The sequence below is a fragment of the Muntiacus reevesi genome, chromosome 17 (genome assembly GCF_963930625.1).
Source record: "Muntiacus reevesi chromosome 17, mMunRee1.1, whole genome shotgun sequence".
NCBI lineage: Eukaryota > Metazoa > Chordata > Mammalia > Artiodactyla > Cervidae > Muntiacus > Muntiacus reevesi.
This window is the reverse complement of record NC_089265.1, coordinates 8930970-8950159: the sequence shown is the minus strand read 5'-3', so window position 1 is coordinate 8950159 and position 19190 is coordinate 8930970. Positions and strand designations below refer to the sequence as shown.

Genomic DNA, 19190 nt, shown 5'->3' with positions numbered 1-19190 from the left:
TTTCAACAAGTATTACATTGAGCTAGGCATTGTGCCACTAGAGATAAAAGATAGACATGATCGCAAATGTACAGCTTACATTATAAATGATGACTTAAGTGTCTCATTTGAGGTTACAATCCCTTTGATCAACGAAGTCCAAAAAGAGAGCAGTACAGAGTGACATACTTCACACGCAGGCTTTTCCCACCCTGCGAGCAGGAAGAACAGCACAGGCACACACTCTGTACGGCTGCTCAGCCTTATAATAAGGCCAGCCTCGCTTTGCACAAAAAAGCAGGACTGTAAAAAATAAGTGAGCAAGGAGATCTTAACCATCCATGGGGAAAATGGCAATAATTCTGTGACAATTAAAACTGTAAAAACATGCAGAATTCTTTTGTTGCTACAATGTAGAGGGAAATGAAAAAACAATGAAACTAATATTTATTCAGTACAGTGTCATTTAGAATATTAGAAACACTAAAATAGAAAGCATTTTATTTTTTTTGTTAAAAGCTTATCGAGGGCCTCCCTGGGGGCTCATTGGTAAAGAGTCCACCTGCCAATGCCGGAGACATAGGTTTGATCCCTGATCTAAGAGGATCCCACATGCCTGGGAGCAACCAAGCCCATGAGCCACAACTACTGAGCCTGTGCTCTAGAGTCCGTGCGCTGCAACAAGAGAAGCCGCCACAATGAAAGCCGGAGTACCGCAGCTAGACAGGAGCTCCTGCCTGCTGCAACTAGAGAAAAAAGCCCAGCAGCAACAAAGACCCAGCACAGCCAAAAATAAACAAACAAACAAACATACACATCTAACGCTTATTGAGTGTAGCTGGAACTGTGCCCCCTTTTTCCTCTCAGCATATAACTTACAACATGGAGTGAGGATATTTTCCACGCCTCGGTGCACTGCCATACTCCTTTCTGCCTCTCCCATTTCATCCTCTGAGCTTTCAATGCTGTGAAGTATCTCCAAGAGTTCCTCTCACATGACGTGCTCTTTGGTTTAACCCTAATCCTTCGCGACATCTGCATTCTTCTCGTCACAACCACTTTCATCATTCACATTTGTAAGCTCACCTTCACTAACTTCCTCTGGCTGCGCATCTAGAACCGTATGCATGCCCGCTATGTCAACATTATTCCCTAAACCGTGTCAACTGGAATCTGTGGAGGCTGGAACCATGCCACACAAGAGCTGCCTGTCTATACAAATAAGATGCAAAAAGACCCCATGAGTTACGTTCTGCTTAGAGTTTGGCCACCACACCTTGCTTCTGCCAGTTCTAGACAGAACAGATAAAGAGAGGATTCTGTTCTGGAAGAGAACCATTCAACTTGGAAGTAGAAAGAATGTTGGAGGTAATTTAATCCAGTGGCCTCATTTCACAGACGGGGTGCTCAAAGTCACCCAGTGATGTGAAGTCATCTGCCCAGCACTTACACCGACATGGGAATGGGAAAGCAGAGAAGCAAAAACCACTCGGCCTCTAAATTCCTCCATCCCACATAATGGTATCACTTTACTGAAGCAGAAACTGTTCTTGGACGGAGGTCATCCTTTTGAATGTGCTTTGTCATGAATATACTCTTGTCATGGGCTTAGCCTGGGCAGTAAGAAACCAACACTGCCTCAGGCTTTGCCAAAGCAGGGCTGACCACACAGTCTGCACAGAAGCCCAACACCTCCTCACAAGATGGCCAGAAATATTCTGACTGCCCTCCAACAGCCTTTAAATAGTTTCTTTGTGTAACTTTTTAGCGAAGGAACAGATAAGAATTGGGATTTTTTTTTCATATTGAGTGTGCGTGTTTGTGTGTTCTGATTTGAACATCACGTCAGAAGAGAAAAAGAATTCACAGTTCTGAAGATCTAAAGGGCAAAACACTTAAGTCCCATACGAATGCTGCATGAGTATCCCCAGCTGAAATTCTAACACAAACAGCTGCCAACGCTGTTAGAAGCATAGCAGGAGATGTGCCAATCTGTCGTTTTTCCCCAAAGGACAAGGGTGATATAATAAAGTACCAGAGGATCAAGTGAGAAACTGGTATGTGGGAGAAGGTATATGTCAGCAGGGCTTCCGTTTATAAAATGCTTCTATAGGTCAACTCCCATTTAAGCCTTCAGGAAGCCTGTGAGGTAGCCAGAGAAAACTTCCATTTATAGAGGAGGAATCTGTAGACTGCGGGGGTAAAGACCTTGAGAGAAAAACAGCTGTCAAGAAAGTGGTGCTGGACCAGAAATTCAGCACGTCTCCCTCCCACTGCCCACAGCACCTGAGCATGCTAACAGGAGCGTATGCATTAGAGACTCGACTTAATGCACAGAGTAATAAAACATGATACGAGATACTTAGGAATAGCAGGGCCTTATCAAAACACTACAAAGCAATTACCCCAGACATGTCTGATAAAAACTGGGAAACCAGCCAACGTGTCATGAATTCTTCAGTCTCTTTAGAAATGAAAGGACACAAATCTCTAATTCTCACAGTGCTTCCAACTGTACCAGCCCATATCTGTGCTGTCCCAGTCACTAACTCAGTTAAACCCTCAGAGATAGTTCCTGTATTATGAGAGGAAAATTCCCCACCTAGTATTTATTAACTGCATGTCAGAGTAACTCATCTATGTTCTAGGCTTGGCAATTTTGGTGAACACCTCATAATTTCTATAGTGTCTGATTCATGTTTATCCTAAAGTTGTCTCATCTTCCTGTTATGTCCAACAACCTATATAACTTTCAAGGTACATGACTATATACATATACAGAATGTATATATATTTCTGTATATTTGGTTTCTTCTGCTCCAGGCTCTGACCCTCTCAGCCTCTAAGTGACTTACTCTTCTTTTTGTAAGTTGACAATTCAAAATGTTTAACTTTCCTAAGAGTTAATTTTTAACTTTCTTAAGAGTTACTGGAAACACAAATTTTCAAGTCAAGTGGTCCTAATTACTTTTTAAGAACATTTCCTCTTGCAAACCAGGACCACTCACCAGAAGGTGTGCTTCACAGAAACCACAAGAGCTTTAGTCTACCAATGAAACCATTTAGTTTACAAGTCGTTCTTTAAGCTCAAGCTATCCACTTAACTCCCTGCTTTAATCACACTAAAGGATAGAAGTCAAGCTACTTAATTTGTTGGAGATAATATCAGAATACCATTTTGTATATTTACTAGGTTGAAAAATATATTTACATCACTCAAAGACGAAAAAGAGAGACTGGTCTTAGAAACCCAAGATTCTTCTACACTGCAACTGAAGCAAACAAAAACAATTTGCTAACTCATTCTTTTTGAATATGCATGGTTCTCCGAGTATAAAGAAAGGATACTATGAAATACTGCTCTATTTCATGGCAGAAGACAGTAGACAAGCCTACGACCTCACCTTTAAGTAATAAACCAGAAGTTCATTCAGAGCAGGATCAGCATTCAGATTAACGAGGAAACATTTATCGTCCCCAACTTTAATTCCAGACGATTGAAGAGAGATTCCAAGACTCTCAAGCTGTTTCTGTCGCTCCTGTAAACGCATTAGAGAAGTATTAATTCCACAGCTATTGAGGCAGCAAGCTATAAAACACCATATATGATGGTAATTATGAAATAACTTTATAACTCAAATATGTTATCTTTGGACATGGTATCATATAGATGACTGCATTTGTCCTCTTTCTAAACTATATAAACTCTATAGTTGAGAATGAGAACAAACTCTAATGTTGCTTTGTGAAGTAATTTCAAAAGTAAAGCCAATTACAAATTGCCACCAAATATACTAAGCTCTCACTTTTCATTCATGAAAATATCTAACATCCTGAATTCATCTTTCTCATTTAATTCTTTACATATGAGCAAATGTACATGTTTTCTATTCAACTGTGATCTTCCTAAAAAGCCAAGTATTTAATACACTTGGCAGGTCCCCAGCAAGGATGACGGCCGAACTCCCTCAACAAAGCCACAGGCCCTTCAGTCTGACCCACTGACTCCACGGTCATGTCCTGTCACCCCTCAACTATACACAGTCAATGGGGCATCTTCCAGGACCCTAGAGTCTCAACAACGCTCTCCCTAGCTTAAGGGATTTTACACCTATTCCTCCTAGCTGAAGCACATCTGTTCTCAAACCTGGTAACTTCTTACTCCATCATTTCTCTGTGAGGGCAGGGACCCTGTCTCCCCACTGGGGACTCCTAGCACCTCACAGAGTGTGTAACACACAAGAGCACTCAAATTGCCAGTGTTGTGAATTTTTCAAAATAAAATCTGCATATTCAGGAAAGCCCTATTTGCAAAAGAACATGGACCTTTCCTTTCTGTGCCTACCGGTCTCTGAATTCATACAACATACATGTGTGCACACAGGGAGACACATGTGAATCCTGCAACCACGGCTCTGTTACTAACATACACAGATCAGGGCAGAGCAGGGTGTCTGACCGTGTACACAGAGCAAATAGGAACAAGTCATCAAGAACCTTTGATTCTGACAAAAGGCAAGGCAAGCTGTGTTATTTAACTAGGGCCACACAGTAAGGCTGCAGGATAATTAAATTTCAGGCTTAGAATTTTGCTATACTAGGCACAACCGCCTAATTTATACAGCCACTGCAACCCAAACAGTCTCTCCTAGAATACTATTGCGAGGGTAGAGAATGGGCTATTTTGGTTCTGGGTCTTTGAATTCAGTCTCTTTTCTAACAAAAAACCATTATTGGGTTCTTTCAGAAGTTCTGAGTCATTTAACACTAGCCGTTAGTTTTCAGCACTCAATCCAAAGAAATTATTATTCTTGATAAAGAACCATGTTCCTAAAATGAAGAAAGCAATTCTAATATAGCTTGTATAGTCCCTTCTGAGGGAAACCTCTTTTAAACACATGGGGATATTGGTGTGATTAAAAAATAATTCCAATAATGAGAAGAAACACTTCTCTGTAAAAATATATATATATTTTTAAACTACAAATGAAATGGGTAGACACTCATGAACTAACATTAAATTTAAAATGCAGAGTGTAACTAGTACATCGATCTGTGCACTGGAAAATCCTGGAAGAAACCACAAAGATGTTAACAGTAGCTTTCTTTGGATGACTGGATCAGTTAAATTTTCTTCATAATAATCTTTCTGTATTTTCTATAAGTAAATACTACTTTTGCAATACACAGTTCCTTTTACTTACATTCTTCTTAGGACTCTAGTGATTTCATTTTATTTATTTTTTAATTGAAGGATAATTGCTTTACAGTACTGTGTTGGTTTCTGCCAAACACCAGCATGAATCAGCCATAGGTATACATACGTCCCCTCCTTCTTAAACCTCCCTCCCATCTCCCTCCTCATCCTACCCCTCCAGGTTGACAGAACTCTGGTTTGAGTTCCCTGAAAGTCACTCAGTCATGTCCAAATCTTTGTGACCCCATGGACTATACAGTCCACGGAATTCTCCAGGCCACAGTACTAGAGTGGGTAGCCTTTCCCTTCTCCTGGGGATCTTCCCAATCCAGGGATCGAAGCCAGGTCCCCCACACTGCAGGCAGATTCTTTACCAGCTGAGCCACAAGGGAAGCCCTGAGTTCCCTGAGGACTCCAGTCATTTCCACTATGGAAATAATTATAAATTTAGAAGAAATTTCATTACTGTCATCTAGTAGCAAAATTTTCATTCATAGAGAGGCAAAGGTAAGCCTGAAAAAGAATGTATGACTTAACAAAGGTAAAGTCACTCAAGAGAGAGGGAAAAGATAGGACTTAAATGAGATAATATAGTAAACCACTGCTTTACCCTACTTCCTTAAGCATTTTCCTATCTTTCGAGACTTTATAACGGTAGAAATACCATAAAATCTTTGTTTAAACTGAAGGGCACAACATTGAAAACCCATCAATTCACTGTTACATCTACCACCAAAAAACAGACTTGAAGTTTTTAATTATTAATAAACTACAAAAGTTTGCAACATCTAAGAGTCAGTTTCAAGAATAAACAAGTATTATATGATCAAATATAGTGACATTTACTATGTATTGCTTCTGATATCAGAGACTACTTAACTTTTCCTATAAAATGTCAAACAGTTCTTTTAGTCATCTGGGTTCAATGGTCTCTGTCGCAAGCTATTCAGCTCTGCTAATGCCATAAAAAATGCTAAAACAAATAAGCATGGCACATTCCAATAAAACCAGTAATGAAAAGCAGTGACAGTCCAGGTTTTGCCCAAGGGCTTAGTTTGCTAACCCCTGATCTATCTCACTTAAGTGTACACTTCTTTACTGAGAACTTAAAAGATGGAAATTAAAGAATTTGGTATCAAATATATGGCACTGGGCTGAGAAATCAGTCAACTTTGATTTCAAATTATTTAATCAAAAATATTACTGAGCACATACTTTCAAAAACTAAAAGGAGGACTTCTTTGGTGGTCCAGTGACTAGACTCCATGCTTCTAGTGCAGAGGATGCAGGTTCAATCCCTGGCTGGGGAACTAGACCCCACATCCATAACTAAAGATCCTGTATGCTGCAACTAAGACCTGGCTGAACCAAATAAATAAAAATAAATATTAAAAGAAAAAAACTAAAAGATATGGCTTTTTTCCTTGAGAATTTTATAAACTCATTAGATAATAAAAGTATACATGCACACAAAAAAATCACATGAATTAAGACTCAAGAGAGTATAGATAGGTTCCATAGGATTCAATGTCAGGAATAAGCTCTGGGGGCTGGCACGCCAGACGAAGATGCCAGAGAACACAGAGGACTGCCAGAGAGCCTGGCTGGCTTGGAACAGACTCCCAGAAAGTTCTTACCAAGAGAAGTCCATTTGACTCAGTTCACCCAGATTTCCCCAAAGTTACCTGACCATGTACCATTTCTTTTCTCCCCAAAAGATTTATTAACAGTTGGTGGATATACGGCCAGAAACACATTTTATGGAAAACTAATCTGTACTGCAAAGAGGTTGATGACCAATAAACCAGCGAAAGAGGAGAAGACAGCTGGAAGCACTGAAGCCGGGGAAGATGAGGTGTTGAATGCGGTGTTCGATAAACACCAGGCAGTCAGTCTGCAAAAGGGGCATGTGGCGGTGAGAAAGGACACTCAGGGAAGGGAAGATGCTGCAGGAAAGTCCCACCACACTGCACTGCCCCTGAGAACCGCCCTGCTGCACATCAGAGCAGGCAACCCAAGTACAAGAGCACTTCAGAATCAAGGTCTTACTTGCAGAGTAGCTCAAAAAGGCTCGCATATATTAGTCCCAAATCGGACAATTATCAGAATGACCTAACCTGTGACAAACAAATGTGTAATGAGAAATAAAGCTCATACACTGGTGTATTCTCTGCGTAATGTGAGGGATGTGCTTTCAAATAACCCCGTGCAGGGATACAGATAAAACAAGATTGGTCATATGTTGACCTTTAATGAATTGGGTACTGGGTATGTGTTGGTTTATTATACTCATGTTCTCATCTGTTTTGAAAAGGACTGTAATAAAGATGTTTAAAAATCAACTTAAATCCTAGTGTGCACTAATATAAATCTAACATCCACTTTATCCTACATAATAGTAGTACTGTCCTACAATATCTAATCTATCCATTGATTCTGGAAGCACACCGAGAGATAGAACTTACTGAGAAATGAAAGGAGTAACAGTTCTATACATTCATGAATACCAGCAACAATGAACACCAGAGATTTAACTTTAGCAAAGGAAGGGAGGAGGCGGAGGTGATTTTAAATATCTGGGTAATAACAGGCCCTATCTTGCAGGGCTATTGGGAGGATTAAATAAAATACTGTATTTTAAAGTGCTTAGTCAACACTGTTTGTTAATCGACTACATCCCAATACAAAATAAAAAAAAATTTTTTAAGTGCTTAGCATCAGGTGCAATATCTAAGTGTACTCAATAAGTGCTGGTTGTTATTGTTATTATTAGTTACTGTGCACAAGTGGGCTTATTCTCTTAGCTTTGGAAGAACAAACTAATGCCAGCGAGCAAAAATGGAAGAATAGAAGATTTCGGTTCAACAGCCACTACTATCAGAGTTGCCCAATCATCAAATGATCGTTCACTGTAGTACTGTGTTCCACATCATCATATATATTAGTATTTCTAAAACAGGCTAAATAAGCCTCTAACAGGAAGGCCATAGCGTAAATCTTTAGGAAGCAGAGACTTGGACATTTTAGGATTTTCTCTAAATGCTAATATTCCCACTGGAAGATTTCACAGCTCTATAGTAAATGGTCTAAAAATGAGACATAGTCACTTGGGACTTAGGTACTTCATTGTTACTTTTTACTGACTTGTCATATGGAAGGAAGCAAGGAGCTCACAGCCTAAATATCCACAACTAATAATTTTATAGCTGGGTAAGTTTCTGAGGTTTGCAAAGCATTTAACAGAAATGGGTGTTCACAGCCAGTGGCTAGTTATATCATTTAAAAATTTTTATGGCCCTACAAATGTATTTCTTACATAATGAATACTCAGTTAATTGTAGTTATGTTTTCCTTAAACTTCAAATTAACTTTGTGAAGTACAGACTCCTGGATTTAGGTCTTATTTAAATCAATTTGGGACTTTCCTGGTGGTCCAGGGGCTAAGACTCCGCCCTCCCAATGCAGGGGACGTGTTTTCAACCCCTGGTCAGGGAACTAGATTCCACACGCCACAACTAAAGATCCTGCAGGCTGCAACAAAAACTCAGTGAAGCCAATTTTAGTATATGTGCTGCCGAAGCGAGCACAAACAGCTTTTTTTAAATAAACAAATCTGAATTGCTAGATTTGCTACATTCAAAGCTAAAAGTCAAACATACATTACCATATATAAAATAGATAGCCAATGGGAATTTTTTGCATGATTCAGGGGAACTCAAGCCTGGTGCTCTGTATCAATCCAGAGGGGTGGGATGAGGACAGAGACGGGAGAGAGGTTCAAGCCGGAGGGGACATATGTACACCTATGGATGATTCGTGCTGACGTTTGGCAGAAACCAATAGGATACTGCAAAGCAATTATGTTTCAATTAAAAATAAATAAAATTTTTAAAAGGGGAACCAGAAACATGCTCAGCACTGCGCTGCCCAAGCTACGGCAAGGTTTCTCTCTCCTTAAGCAGGAATCACGAACCTGGGCGATCTCCTCGGTTTTCCTTAGTTTCTCCTCCCAGGTCACAGTCATTTCCTGGATTAGCTTCTCTGACTCTTCCAGCCGGTCTTTCAGCTCTGGAGATTTCATTGCCTACAAGCAAAATGTTTATTTCATGAAATGCCTGCACGATGTCCTGGAAAAAGGATACCTTCACTAAACCCAAGAGGACCAGAGGAACAACGTGCCTCCTCAAAGCTCTACAGCTCGCTGAGGCTCCTGACCCACCTAAGACACAAGGACTGTCACTGACCCGCAGCATCCAGACTGTGGGTCACAGACTCATCCGGTTACCCAGTGCACTTGAACGAAGACTTAACTTCTTCCTTTCCCTCTCACCTATTGCTACTTTGAGGTCTAACTACAATTAGGGAGATAGAGAGTTCGAACTATCAAGGACTTATTTTTTTAAATCCCAGTAGGTCTAGACTCAAGACACTTGATTCACCCTAGTCTTCACTGATGTCTTTGGGTATGTATTCAAGAATACACAGACTAAATATGTACATGCTACAAAATGGATGGCATTATTACACCAGGAAGACAGAAAGAAAATTTCAAAGAATCTTGATGAACTGTAAAATTATCCCTGTAAAAACAGAGTAAGATTCAACAGGCAAAAAATACAATCAAGATAATTATTTTGACCACATAATTTACTGATGGTCATGAGAAAGAAGAAGTTATGGTCCCAGGTCCAGGAAAGAATTCCACAGGCTGGGAAATCATAGGAACAAAAATGCTCATTAAAGTAGGGATCTTGAATCTGACGCTTTATCCCACTTTTGATAAAAAGATAAGCATTTGAAACCATTATATACAGGATGGATAAATAACAAGGTCCCTCTGTAGAACACAGGGAACTATATCCTATGACAAACCATAATGGGAGAGAGTATGGAAAAGAACATAGATAACTAAATCACTATACTGGACAGCAGAAGTTAACACAACACTGTAAACACACTTCAACAGATTTTAAAAAACTAAAAAAGATCTGTGATTAGAATTGTGTAGGCTTCAAATTCAGTAACAGAACTATATACTATAGCATCTTTTAATGCAAAGGATAGTGACATAGAGCACTATTAAAAAGATGGCTACTTCTCTGCCCTAGAATATTTTTTCTTATGAATATAATTAACCCATAACATGAAAAAACTAGATTATTATACGGTGCAAGACCATAGTATTTCTGTTTGGACTTCAACCTGCAAACATATGATTCTACAAAAATTTATTTGATGCCTCTTCTAACCAGCCTATGCCCACCGGCCACCATGTGCTGCACTATATTAAATTGTATCTGTTTTTTTCCAAGCACCTCTCTCTCCCCCCTACTCTACCTCTTCTCTCTTGTCTGTCACCTATTGAGTGCAAAGAAATATTTTCTCAGTTACCTTGACTCTCTCCTTCTAGTCAATCCTTTAACACCTGTAAAAACTATCTAAATTTCAACCATGACAATTTATCTGTCTTCCTTTATTACTCATATTTCTCTTCCTATAGGAAATCCAAAAATTCTGAGTTGAATATTCATCATTTAGGCCCCAAGGGAAGGCAATTCAGGTTCTAGATTTACTAGATTTTCCTAGACTCATAGGCGTGGCTCAGCTAGGCCTTATACCTCCGCTTTGGTTAGCTGCTCACGGAGTTTTTCTACTTCTTCCCGGAGATCCCGGATAATTCGTGCGTTGGGATCCTCGTTCACCACAGCGTGGTTCACGATGTGCTTGGCACGATCCGCATACCGTAAAGTTGAAAGGGTTTCATCATAGTTGTCAGCTGCAGGGCTCACAGTAGCTACCATGGCAGTCTTGCTGTTACCCCCAAGGCTGTCCTGGAGGAGAAGAGAAATTGAATAGCTTTTTCAAGTTGGAAGAAAGCATCATATGGGAACCCGGAAGTCAGAAATAGTGAGATAATGTCCCCAGGTCAAAAACAGATTTAAGGGCAAAGCCAGGACTTAAATACAGGTGACCTGACTCCCAGTCCCTTGCTTTTTCTTCTTTGGCAAGCTACTTTTCTGCAAAAAGGAGCTTTGGTTTTTGAGAAAGAACAGGGAAATATTAACACAAAGAAGCCCCCTTTTATTTCAGTTTGATAAAAATTCATTCTAAGTCAATTTGTCATCTTTTACCAGGCAACATGATACCATAGGTCAGCAGACTGCTCAGAATAAAAGGATGCTTCCTTAAATACCTGCAAAATCTCCCTGAGAAGAACTGAACAATTCTAATAGCATTTGATCAAAGAGTGATTGCCTACAGTCTATTCCATAACACCATGTATCTGGGATGTCTATGAAGCTTAAATGATGTCTCAGAAAGTGGTGCTGTTACAAGCTATCGAGCTCCCTGTCCCTTTTTTTTTTTTTAAACATAAGGAATAATTACGGTCTTATTAAACAAAAGATACATTGAAGGTACTACATCTTATTCCCTCTGTCAGCACTTCAAACACTACTAAAATAGGCTTCAAGTTCTGTACAGCCACTTCTAGAATTCAGACAAGGGTGCTAAAAAATAAAAAGATATTCATCTCCATTATACAAAACTGCTAACTAAATAAATGAATTTTAGAATGGGCTCCAACTAATTCAAAACCCAACTTTCCCTTGACAGCATTAAAAATAACTAGATATAACTTGGAATTACAAAATGAGACTTGGAAAGTCAGATCTACCCCACACCACTTTACCACACAAAGGCTACATGAACTCCAACTGCAGGAGGCGGCCTCCAAGATGACCCCCAGAGATCTTGCCTCCTGGAATTCACACCCGGGGTCTCCCCTTTCCCCAAGTGTGGGCAGGAATTGCTGATCTGCCTCTGAGGAAGAGAACACAGAAGTGATGGCCTGCCACGTCTGAGACTAGATTACAAAAGACTGGCTTCTCGGGACTTCCCTGTTGGTCCGGTGATAAAGCATCCGCCTGCCAATGCAGGGGACATGGGTTCGATCCCTGGTCCGGGAAGATCCCACATGCCATGGGGCAGCTAAGCCTGTGCCCCACAATGAGAGAAGCCGCCGCAACGAGGAGCCCGCAGACTGCAGAGCAGCCCTCGCTTGCCACAACAAGAGAAACCCTGCACACAGCAACAAAGACCCAGAGCAGAAAAAAATAAATAAAAAAATTTAAAACAAGAACAGGCTGGCTTCTTTTGTGCGTGTTTTCTTTAACTCTGAAAGAAACCACTGCCATCAAGTGAAGCAGCCCCAGAAAGAGACCACGGAGGTGAGTCTGGGAACACATCTTCTGAAGCCTGTCCACCAGCACTCAGGTGAGCAGATCCAACCCCGGCAGCCGGGCAAGGACTGCAGCCATGGGAGACACCCCGGCCACAACACTTGGGCAGCACCCGGAATCCTACCCAGAGGAACTGAGATAACGGATGATGGCTGTTCTCAGCTGCTAAGTCTTGGGGGTATTACACAGCTATAGGCATACACCAGCCTGGATGAGAGTTACCTGGAAGACTTGATTCAACACCCCTTTTTACCAGTGAAGTATCACTGAATTACAGACTCACATTATTACAGAGAACATTCAAATAGCCCATTTAAGAGGAATTCCTTAGGTCATAAGAAAGCCAACCCTATCTTTGGGTAGCATCAATCAATATAAAATTCTTTTTTTTTTATTTTCTGGCCAAGCTGTGCAGCATGGAGGGTCTCAGTTTCCTGACCAGGGATCATATCTGTGCTCTGCACATTGGGAACATGAAGTCTTAACCACTAGACCACCAGGGAGGTCTCCCAAATTCTCACTTTTGAAGACAGAAATTTTTTCCAGTATCAACATATCTAAAATTTGTTTGAACAACCTGTGATTTACAAAACTCTTGTGCATAGATGATTTAGTCCTCAGCCTTGTGTGAATTAATTATTATCCCCATTTTACTGATAAAAACCAAAGGTTTGTTGTGACAAAGGAGGTTAAACAACCTGCCTATAGATCCAGAACGAGTAAACAGAAAATATTCCAACCTAGTTGTATTCTACCTTCCAACCCATTATGATTTCCATCCCCCTATAGCTACCCACAATAGCACAGGAACAAAACAACACTTGGCAACACACAGAGAGTTCAGACCTGAAACCTTTCCAAATTGTTCTGTCCTAGTGCCAGAAACAAAATAATTCCCAACATACTGGTAACAGTTCAATATAATCACTAACAATATGTCCACTTATTCATCCATTACTAAGATTTTGGTTTTCCACAGGAAACATAGCTAAGATAATTATATCTTTGAAGAAAGTACTCTTCAAAGCATGAAAAGGAAGGAAATAAAAGTAATCTGGGCTTTAGGAAGCAAAGGCAGTTTCTAGAAAGTCTGGATGGAACTGCTCGCTTCACTCCACTTCTAGACACGACCACACATCGCCGGTGCCCAGCCTCGGCAATTTGCAGAAAAAATGTCAAGAAGAATCCCATGCATGGTAATGCAGTTCAAATATTATATACCAAGATCACAGGAATTACACCTCTGGTTGGAATTCAGTCCACAAGCAGCACCACGTAAGACCGCCCTTCTAAAGCACTGCATTCTCTCAGCCCACACCAATAGCAAATGCTACTGGGGAAAAGCAGATTCCTAACAATGACTACCACAGGAGAAAAGCATGTGTATTGTGCTTCAATTTGTGCTGAGGAAAGGAAACCTGGCAAGCGACAAATATTTGATATTTTAAAAGAGCTTGTGCCTGAGGAACAATATGCTTATATTCAAAAATGGCCTCATGCCACCAGCAAAAAGGAAACAGCAACACAAGAACTGGCACTCATTCAAGAAGAAAGTAGAATGCCTCTTGTTTACTCTTTAATTGTTTAATTAGGCAAACCTGATGAGCTTTGTTTTGGCAATGACAAATTAAATGGACATAAGAAAGAAATTTGATTTTGGAAGTCGGAATTTTTTGAAGCTGAGAGAACTCTCTGAAGTCATCTAATCAAGTCTCTTCATTTCACAGATGAGAAATTGAGACCCAGGAAGATTTACAGGCTTACCAAAGGTCATAATGCTCGTGCAGAGAAGAGCTGAAATTATTCATTCATTCAGCTCTTCATGGAGTTTACCATCTAGAGGGTGATGCTGGTGAGCAAATACTATAGGCTACAAACTAAAGTAGGGATGAATACAATATGGTCCGGGAAGATAGAAAAAGAGCAGACAGCACAGCCCTCAAAGGTTAGGAAAGACTCCCAGAGAAAGTGACATTTGACACGTAAATATGAATAAGCGTCACTGGGGTAAAGTGGATGGAGAGGAAAGTGTGAAGCAGGGTGGAAGAGAGGAGCAAGGATGTGCCCGGCAGAGTAAGAGCAAAGTCTTCATCACTCAGCTAGACTTGATCATGTCAAGAAGCAAAAGCTGAACAATGAGAAGTTGGGAGAAGCCGAGCAAACCACAAGTCTTTAAAGAATTTGGACTAACATAAGGCCCTCTGGAGAGTCATTCAAGAGATTTAAGTTTAAGAAGAGCATTGATTTAGAAAGACAGCAACCCCACTAAAGAACAGGATGGACTAGAAAAACTCAGGAAAGGAGTTTCAATCATCCAGGAGAGAGAAGAAACCCTTCATTATTCATTAGGGAAGTGGCAGTAAGGATGCAAAAACAGATGAATTGGAAGGACTTCCCCCTGGTGGTCCAGTGGTTAAGAATCTGCCTTGTAATGAAGGGGACAGTGGTCCATCCCTGGTCAGGGAACTAAGATCCCACATGTCTCTGAGCAGCTGAGACCGTGCACCGCGTGCCGCAGTGGGAGAGTCCGTGTGCCAGCAATGAGGCCCCCTGCGTGACACGACGAAGATCCCATAGGCTGCAACCAAGACCCAGTGCAGCTGAGGAAGTAAATAATTTTAAAAATAAATAATCTTTTAAAAGTAGGGGAATTTGAAAGATATTCATTATTGGAGCATTCATTATCAGAAGTTAGCTGATGTTAAAAGAGACATATTCAGAAAGTTACAGAGATAAGCAAAGATCATCTTAATAGGAAATGGTTCTCTACTGACCACTGACCGAATGAGTAAGCATTCAAACACACCTGTGAGAAAAGGCAATCATATCCATCAACACCCCCTCAAGTCACCAAGAGTGATCAGTTTCTCTTTAAGATGCTGTAACAGGGAGAGCAGGACATAATTATAATGCATATACAATGCAAAAAAATTAAAAAGTTGCAAATCTTATAAAGGATGAGCAATTTTATGAGTTCCATGAAAGTTACATTGGAGAATAGTAGAATTGTACCAAGTTAAACAAGGATGAAGGAGAGTTAGACTAATTAAGAACTAAAGAAGGAAAAATCAACAGGGACATAGAAGGCACTTCAAAGGAGAATGATATGTGTATCAGTGGATTCTAAGAGGCTATGGGGAAAATCATTCAAATCCTGGTATATTTTTACATAAATGCCCTACTTGTGCCCTTATTGAAAAAAAAAAATCATGTAGTTTTTTAGAAAAGATATGAAGGAAACTATGCATTTTTTTTAGCCTAAGGATGAACATATAGAAAATACAATTACAGGGCTTCCCTGGTGGCTCAGTGGCAAAGAATCTGCCTGCCAATGAAAGACACACAGGTTTGATCCTTGATCTGGGAAGATCCCACATGCTGTGGAGCAACCAAGCCCATGCGCCTACTGAGCCTATGCTCTAGAGCCCAGGAGCTGCAACTGTTGTGCCCCAGTGCCTCAACTACTGAAGCCTATGAACCCGAGAGCCGGTGCTCTGCAAAAAGAGAAGCCACTGCAGGGAGAAGCCTCTGCACCGCACCTAGAGAGTAGCCCTTGCTCACTACAACTTGAGAAGAGCCCATGCAGCAACAAAAATAAACAAATAAAATTATACAATAAAAAGCTACAATTATAGCCTAATTTTATCAAAGATAAATGAGTTTTTAAAAAAAAAAATAAAAGAAGTGTTTAGTTTTGCTCAAGTTCAATTATATTCAACAGTTTCTATCACATTTGGTAAAAAGTAAGTGCTTCTCTTTCTAATGGAAAGAAACCTTTGGTAAGAAGCGCATAGCCTGGGCAACAGGGGATGGCAGCAAGGTCAGCCCTGGATTCCAGTCTTGGTTCTCTCACTTGCTGGTTCTGCGTATGTTGCTGCATCTGTAAAATGGGAACACTATCACCTGCCTTCCAAGGAGGCATGGTACATGATTCTCCTGACCTAAACTCTCCTGACTTCCAGTCTATCTATGGGATGGACACTCAATAATTAACCTAGGCCATGTTAACTATGTCAAGTAACTTAACAGAAGATTTTTCTTATTGTTAGGTTAAATGAACTGAAGTAGCAACATCAGAACAATACAGCAATGAATATATTCTTTTAAATCACACACATCCAGAAATTATCATGAATGTGCAGGAGATGTTTCTATTGATAGTGTGAGGAATTAGTATCTCATTGAGAATTTCTTCTGGAAATGAAACAAAGGAGATTTCAAGATAAATTACTAACACAGGAAGACCAGACAATTATTTCCTCAGTAACTAAGTGTTTTATATACTGTATGCTTTTAATTCAAGAGTTATTTACAAGCATTTTCTTTTCTTTTTAAAAAAATTTATTTATTTTTAATTGGAGGATAACTGCTTTACATTATGTTGGTTTCTGCCATACATCAATGTGAATCAGCCTACAAGAGGTTTCAAAATCAAATTTTGTTTATCCTTTTGTTTTTAATGTCTATTTTTATTGCATTTTGGCCAAAGGAAGTAAGCTACCTGATTTTCTACTGTGGCAAACTTCACTTAATCAGGCATGCTCAAATAGTGTTAAGAGTTTTAGAAAGCAAAGTTGAACACTAAGCAAGCCTTTGACAGGATGTAGAAACTAGGAGGAAATCCTTCTTCCTTCATAAGCACAGTTCTCTAAACATGTCAAGAATAACTCAGAAGCTGTGTGCTTTACTATGCTGACTGCGCTTACCTCATCTTTACATGCTCAACCACTAGTACACTAACAGGTATTCAACAAATTCCTGACCAAGAAAATCAAGAGAATAGGCCAACATAAAACTAAACAGGGCTTATAAAATTATTTTTCAATTTTAAAAACATTTTTTTAAAGAGCATTAGGTACAGGACTTCCCAGGTGGTCCAGACTCCAAGCTTCCAGTGCAAGGGGCATGGGTTCGATCTCAAGCTGGGAAACTAAATTTCCACATGCCATGTGGCACAGCCAAGAAAATTTAAAAATAAAAATGCTAAAAAGACTTCCTTGAAAATGGGGAAAAAAAAAAAAAAAAGAGCATTAAGGTAAAATATCTTTTTCCGGGTTGGCAACTTTATAAGGAGTTAAACTGTCACTAGATTTTTATATCCTCTACCTTCCAGTCCAATACCCAATCCATCATGGCGACTCTATCAAAACAAAAGGGAACCTTGAAAACTAGAAGAAACCTGGAAACAGTCTCTCCCTTCGAACTCCTATTACATGTCATTTCCATCTCTCCCATGAAATCACCAACTCGTGGTACAGTGTTTTGTGCACACATCTCTCCCTTACTAGATTCTGAGGGATTACAGGACAGGGAGTGTCTAGCATTTCCTTACATCCTCCTCATAGCACTTCATACAGTTTTTTTCTTCCTCATTTCCATTCCTCTCATTCACACTGCATCAGTTAACCAGTGAATGACTGTGTGTTCTACTCTCTACCCTTTAACAGCACCTTTAAGAAGCCAAAAGCAATGTATGACAAAACCCACTGAAATGTTGTGAAGTAATTGGCCTCCAACTAATAAAATAAAATTTAAAAAAAAGAAGCCAAAAGCAAACCAAAATGATCATGAGTAGTCTGGAAGTTAAACAGGAAAACAAGGTCCAAAAAGTACATCAGACACAAGGGGTCAGTAAGAAGGCTGGAGCGGTCCAGCTGAGCCCGGAAGGCAGTGGAAACCCCTTCTTAGGACTCCCTCGGCTGTGAGACTGGCACTCGCTCTTTATTCTGGTCCCCAAGTCTTAGAGGTGACAGTGCAATTGACTCCATGCGCCCCAAGCCCCCACTGCTTCCAGGTTCTGGTGAAATCAGGAAGAAACCCATGCTTAAACCATTAAAATTATAACCACCATGTAAGAGTCTAATGATTATAAATTTGAACATTGATGTGGGAAATTATAATTGGGAGAAATCAAGAGTCTACACTTTATTATTCCTTTTTACCAACCACCAAGAGAATCCCAGAAAGGGGGTTAAAGACGACTTACTTTGAGCAGCCAAGTGAGAACTGAATCACGGTATGGAACAAATTTATTCTTGTTTTTGCCAGCACCCTGATCTGCTAGGGCTGAGATAACCAGACCAAGGGTTGTGAGGGACCTGCATGTGCAACAAACCATAATAATCGTAAAAACCTGAGTATATCAAATGTCACATTTAAGCACAAAGATTGAACACCAAGATGCCTTTGTGCCACCCTGAAAACAGCACTTCTGTCAATGTTTTGCTGCTCAGGTTAAGAACACACAAACTAATACCTGATAGCCTTCTAATACTACTGTAAGCTATAAAATTGCTTAGCTCGAATTTTTTTTTCATTTTTGTATAAAGAAAATGTAAGCTGTAAACCACTAGGGCAAAATAATGACACAAATACCATGTATCTTTAAGAGAGGAAGCCATGAACACAATGCAATTAACTAAAACATAGTACAAGGCAAAAACATTCCTACATGTATGAATACATAACAGCATGCAACTGGACGATGGTGTTCTATGATCTCCAGTTGGTTACTGATGACTGTCTTGCTATGTGTCCTTCTGGGAGCCATAAAGATGGAAAAGATTCCCACCCACTAACAGGGGCTAGCAGTTTAGCTTAATTTAGCTTAAGGTAAGAAAATATGTAACCACACATAGGACTTGATGCACCAAATATTATTTTGTAAAGTAAAATCTTGGTATAAATAAGGACCACAGTTGTCATAAAAGGAAAAGTCCAATGTGGTCAGTACACATGCTGTTGTTTGTTCATACACACCCATGCCAAGGTTC

At 40.0% G+C, this 19190-nt stretch overlaps 1 protein-coding gene across 2 annotated transcripts in view; it reads right to left on the bottom strand.

Annotated features, from left to right (window-relative positions):
• KIF13B (kinesin family member 13B) overlaps nucleotides 1–19190 on the bottom strand; it is a 201446-nt gene that overhangs the window by 96628 nt on the left and 85628 nt on the right. For both annotated transcript variants that reach the window (XM_065907699.1, XM_065907700.1), the window contains exons 10-13: nucleotides 18404–18515; nucleotides 10795–11007; nucleotides 9150–9260; nucleotides 3384–3518 (exon numbers count right to left, since the gene is read on the bottom strand). In XM_065907699.1, coding sequence (XP_065763771.1) covers nucleotides 3384–3518; nucleotides 9150–9260; nucleotides 10795–11007; nucleotides 18404–18515 — 571 coding nt within the window. The remainder of the gene's footprint in view (nucleotides 1–3383; nucleotides 3519–9149; nucleotides 9261–10794; nucleotides 11008–18403; nucleotides 18516–19190) is intronic.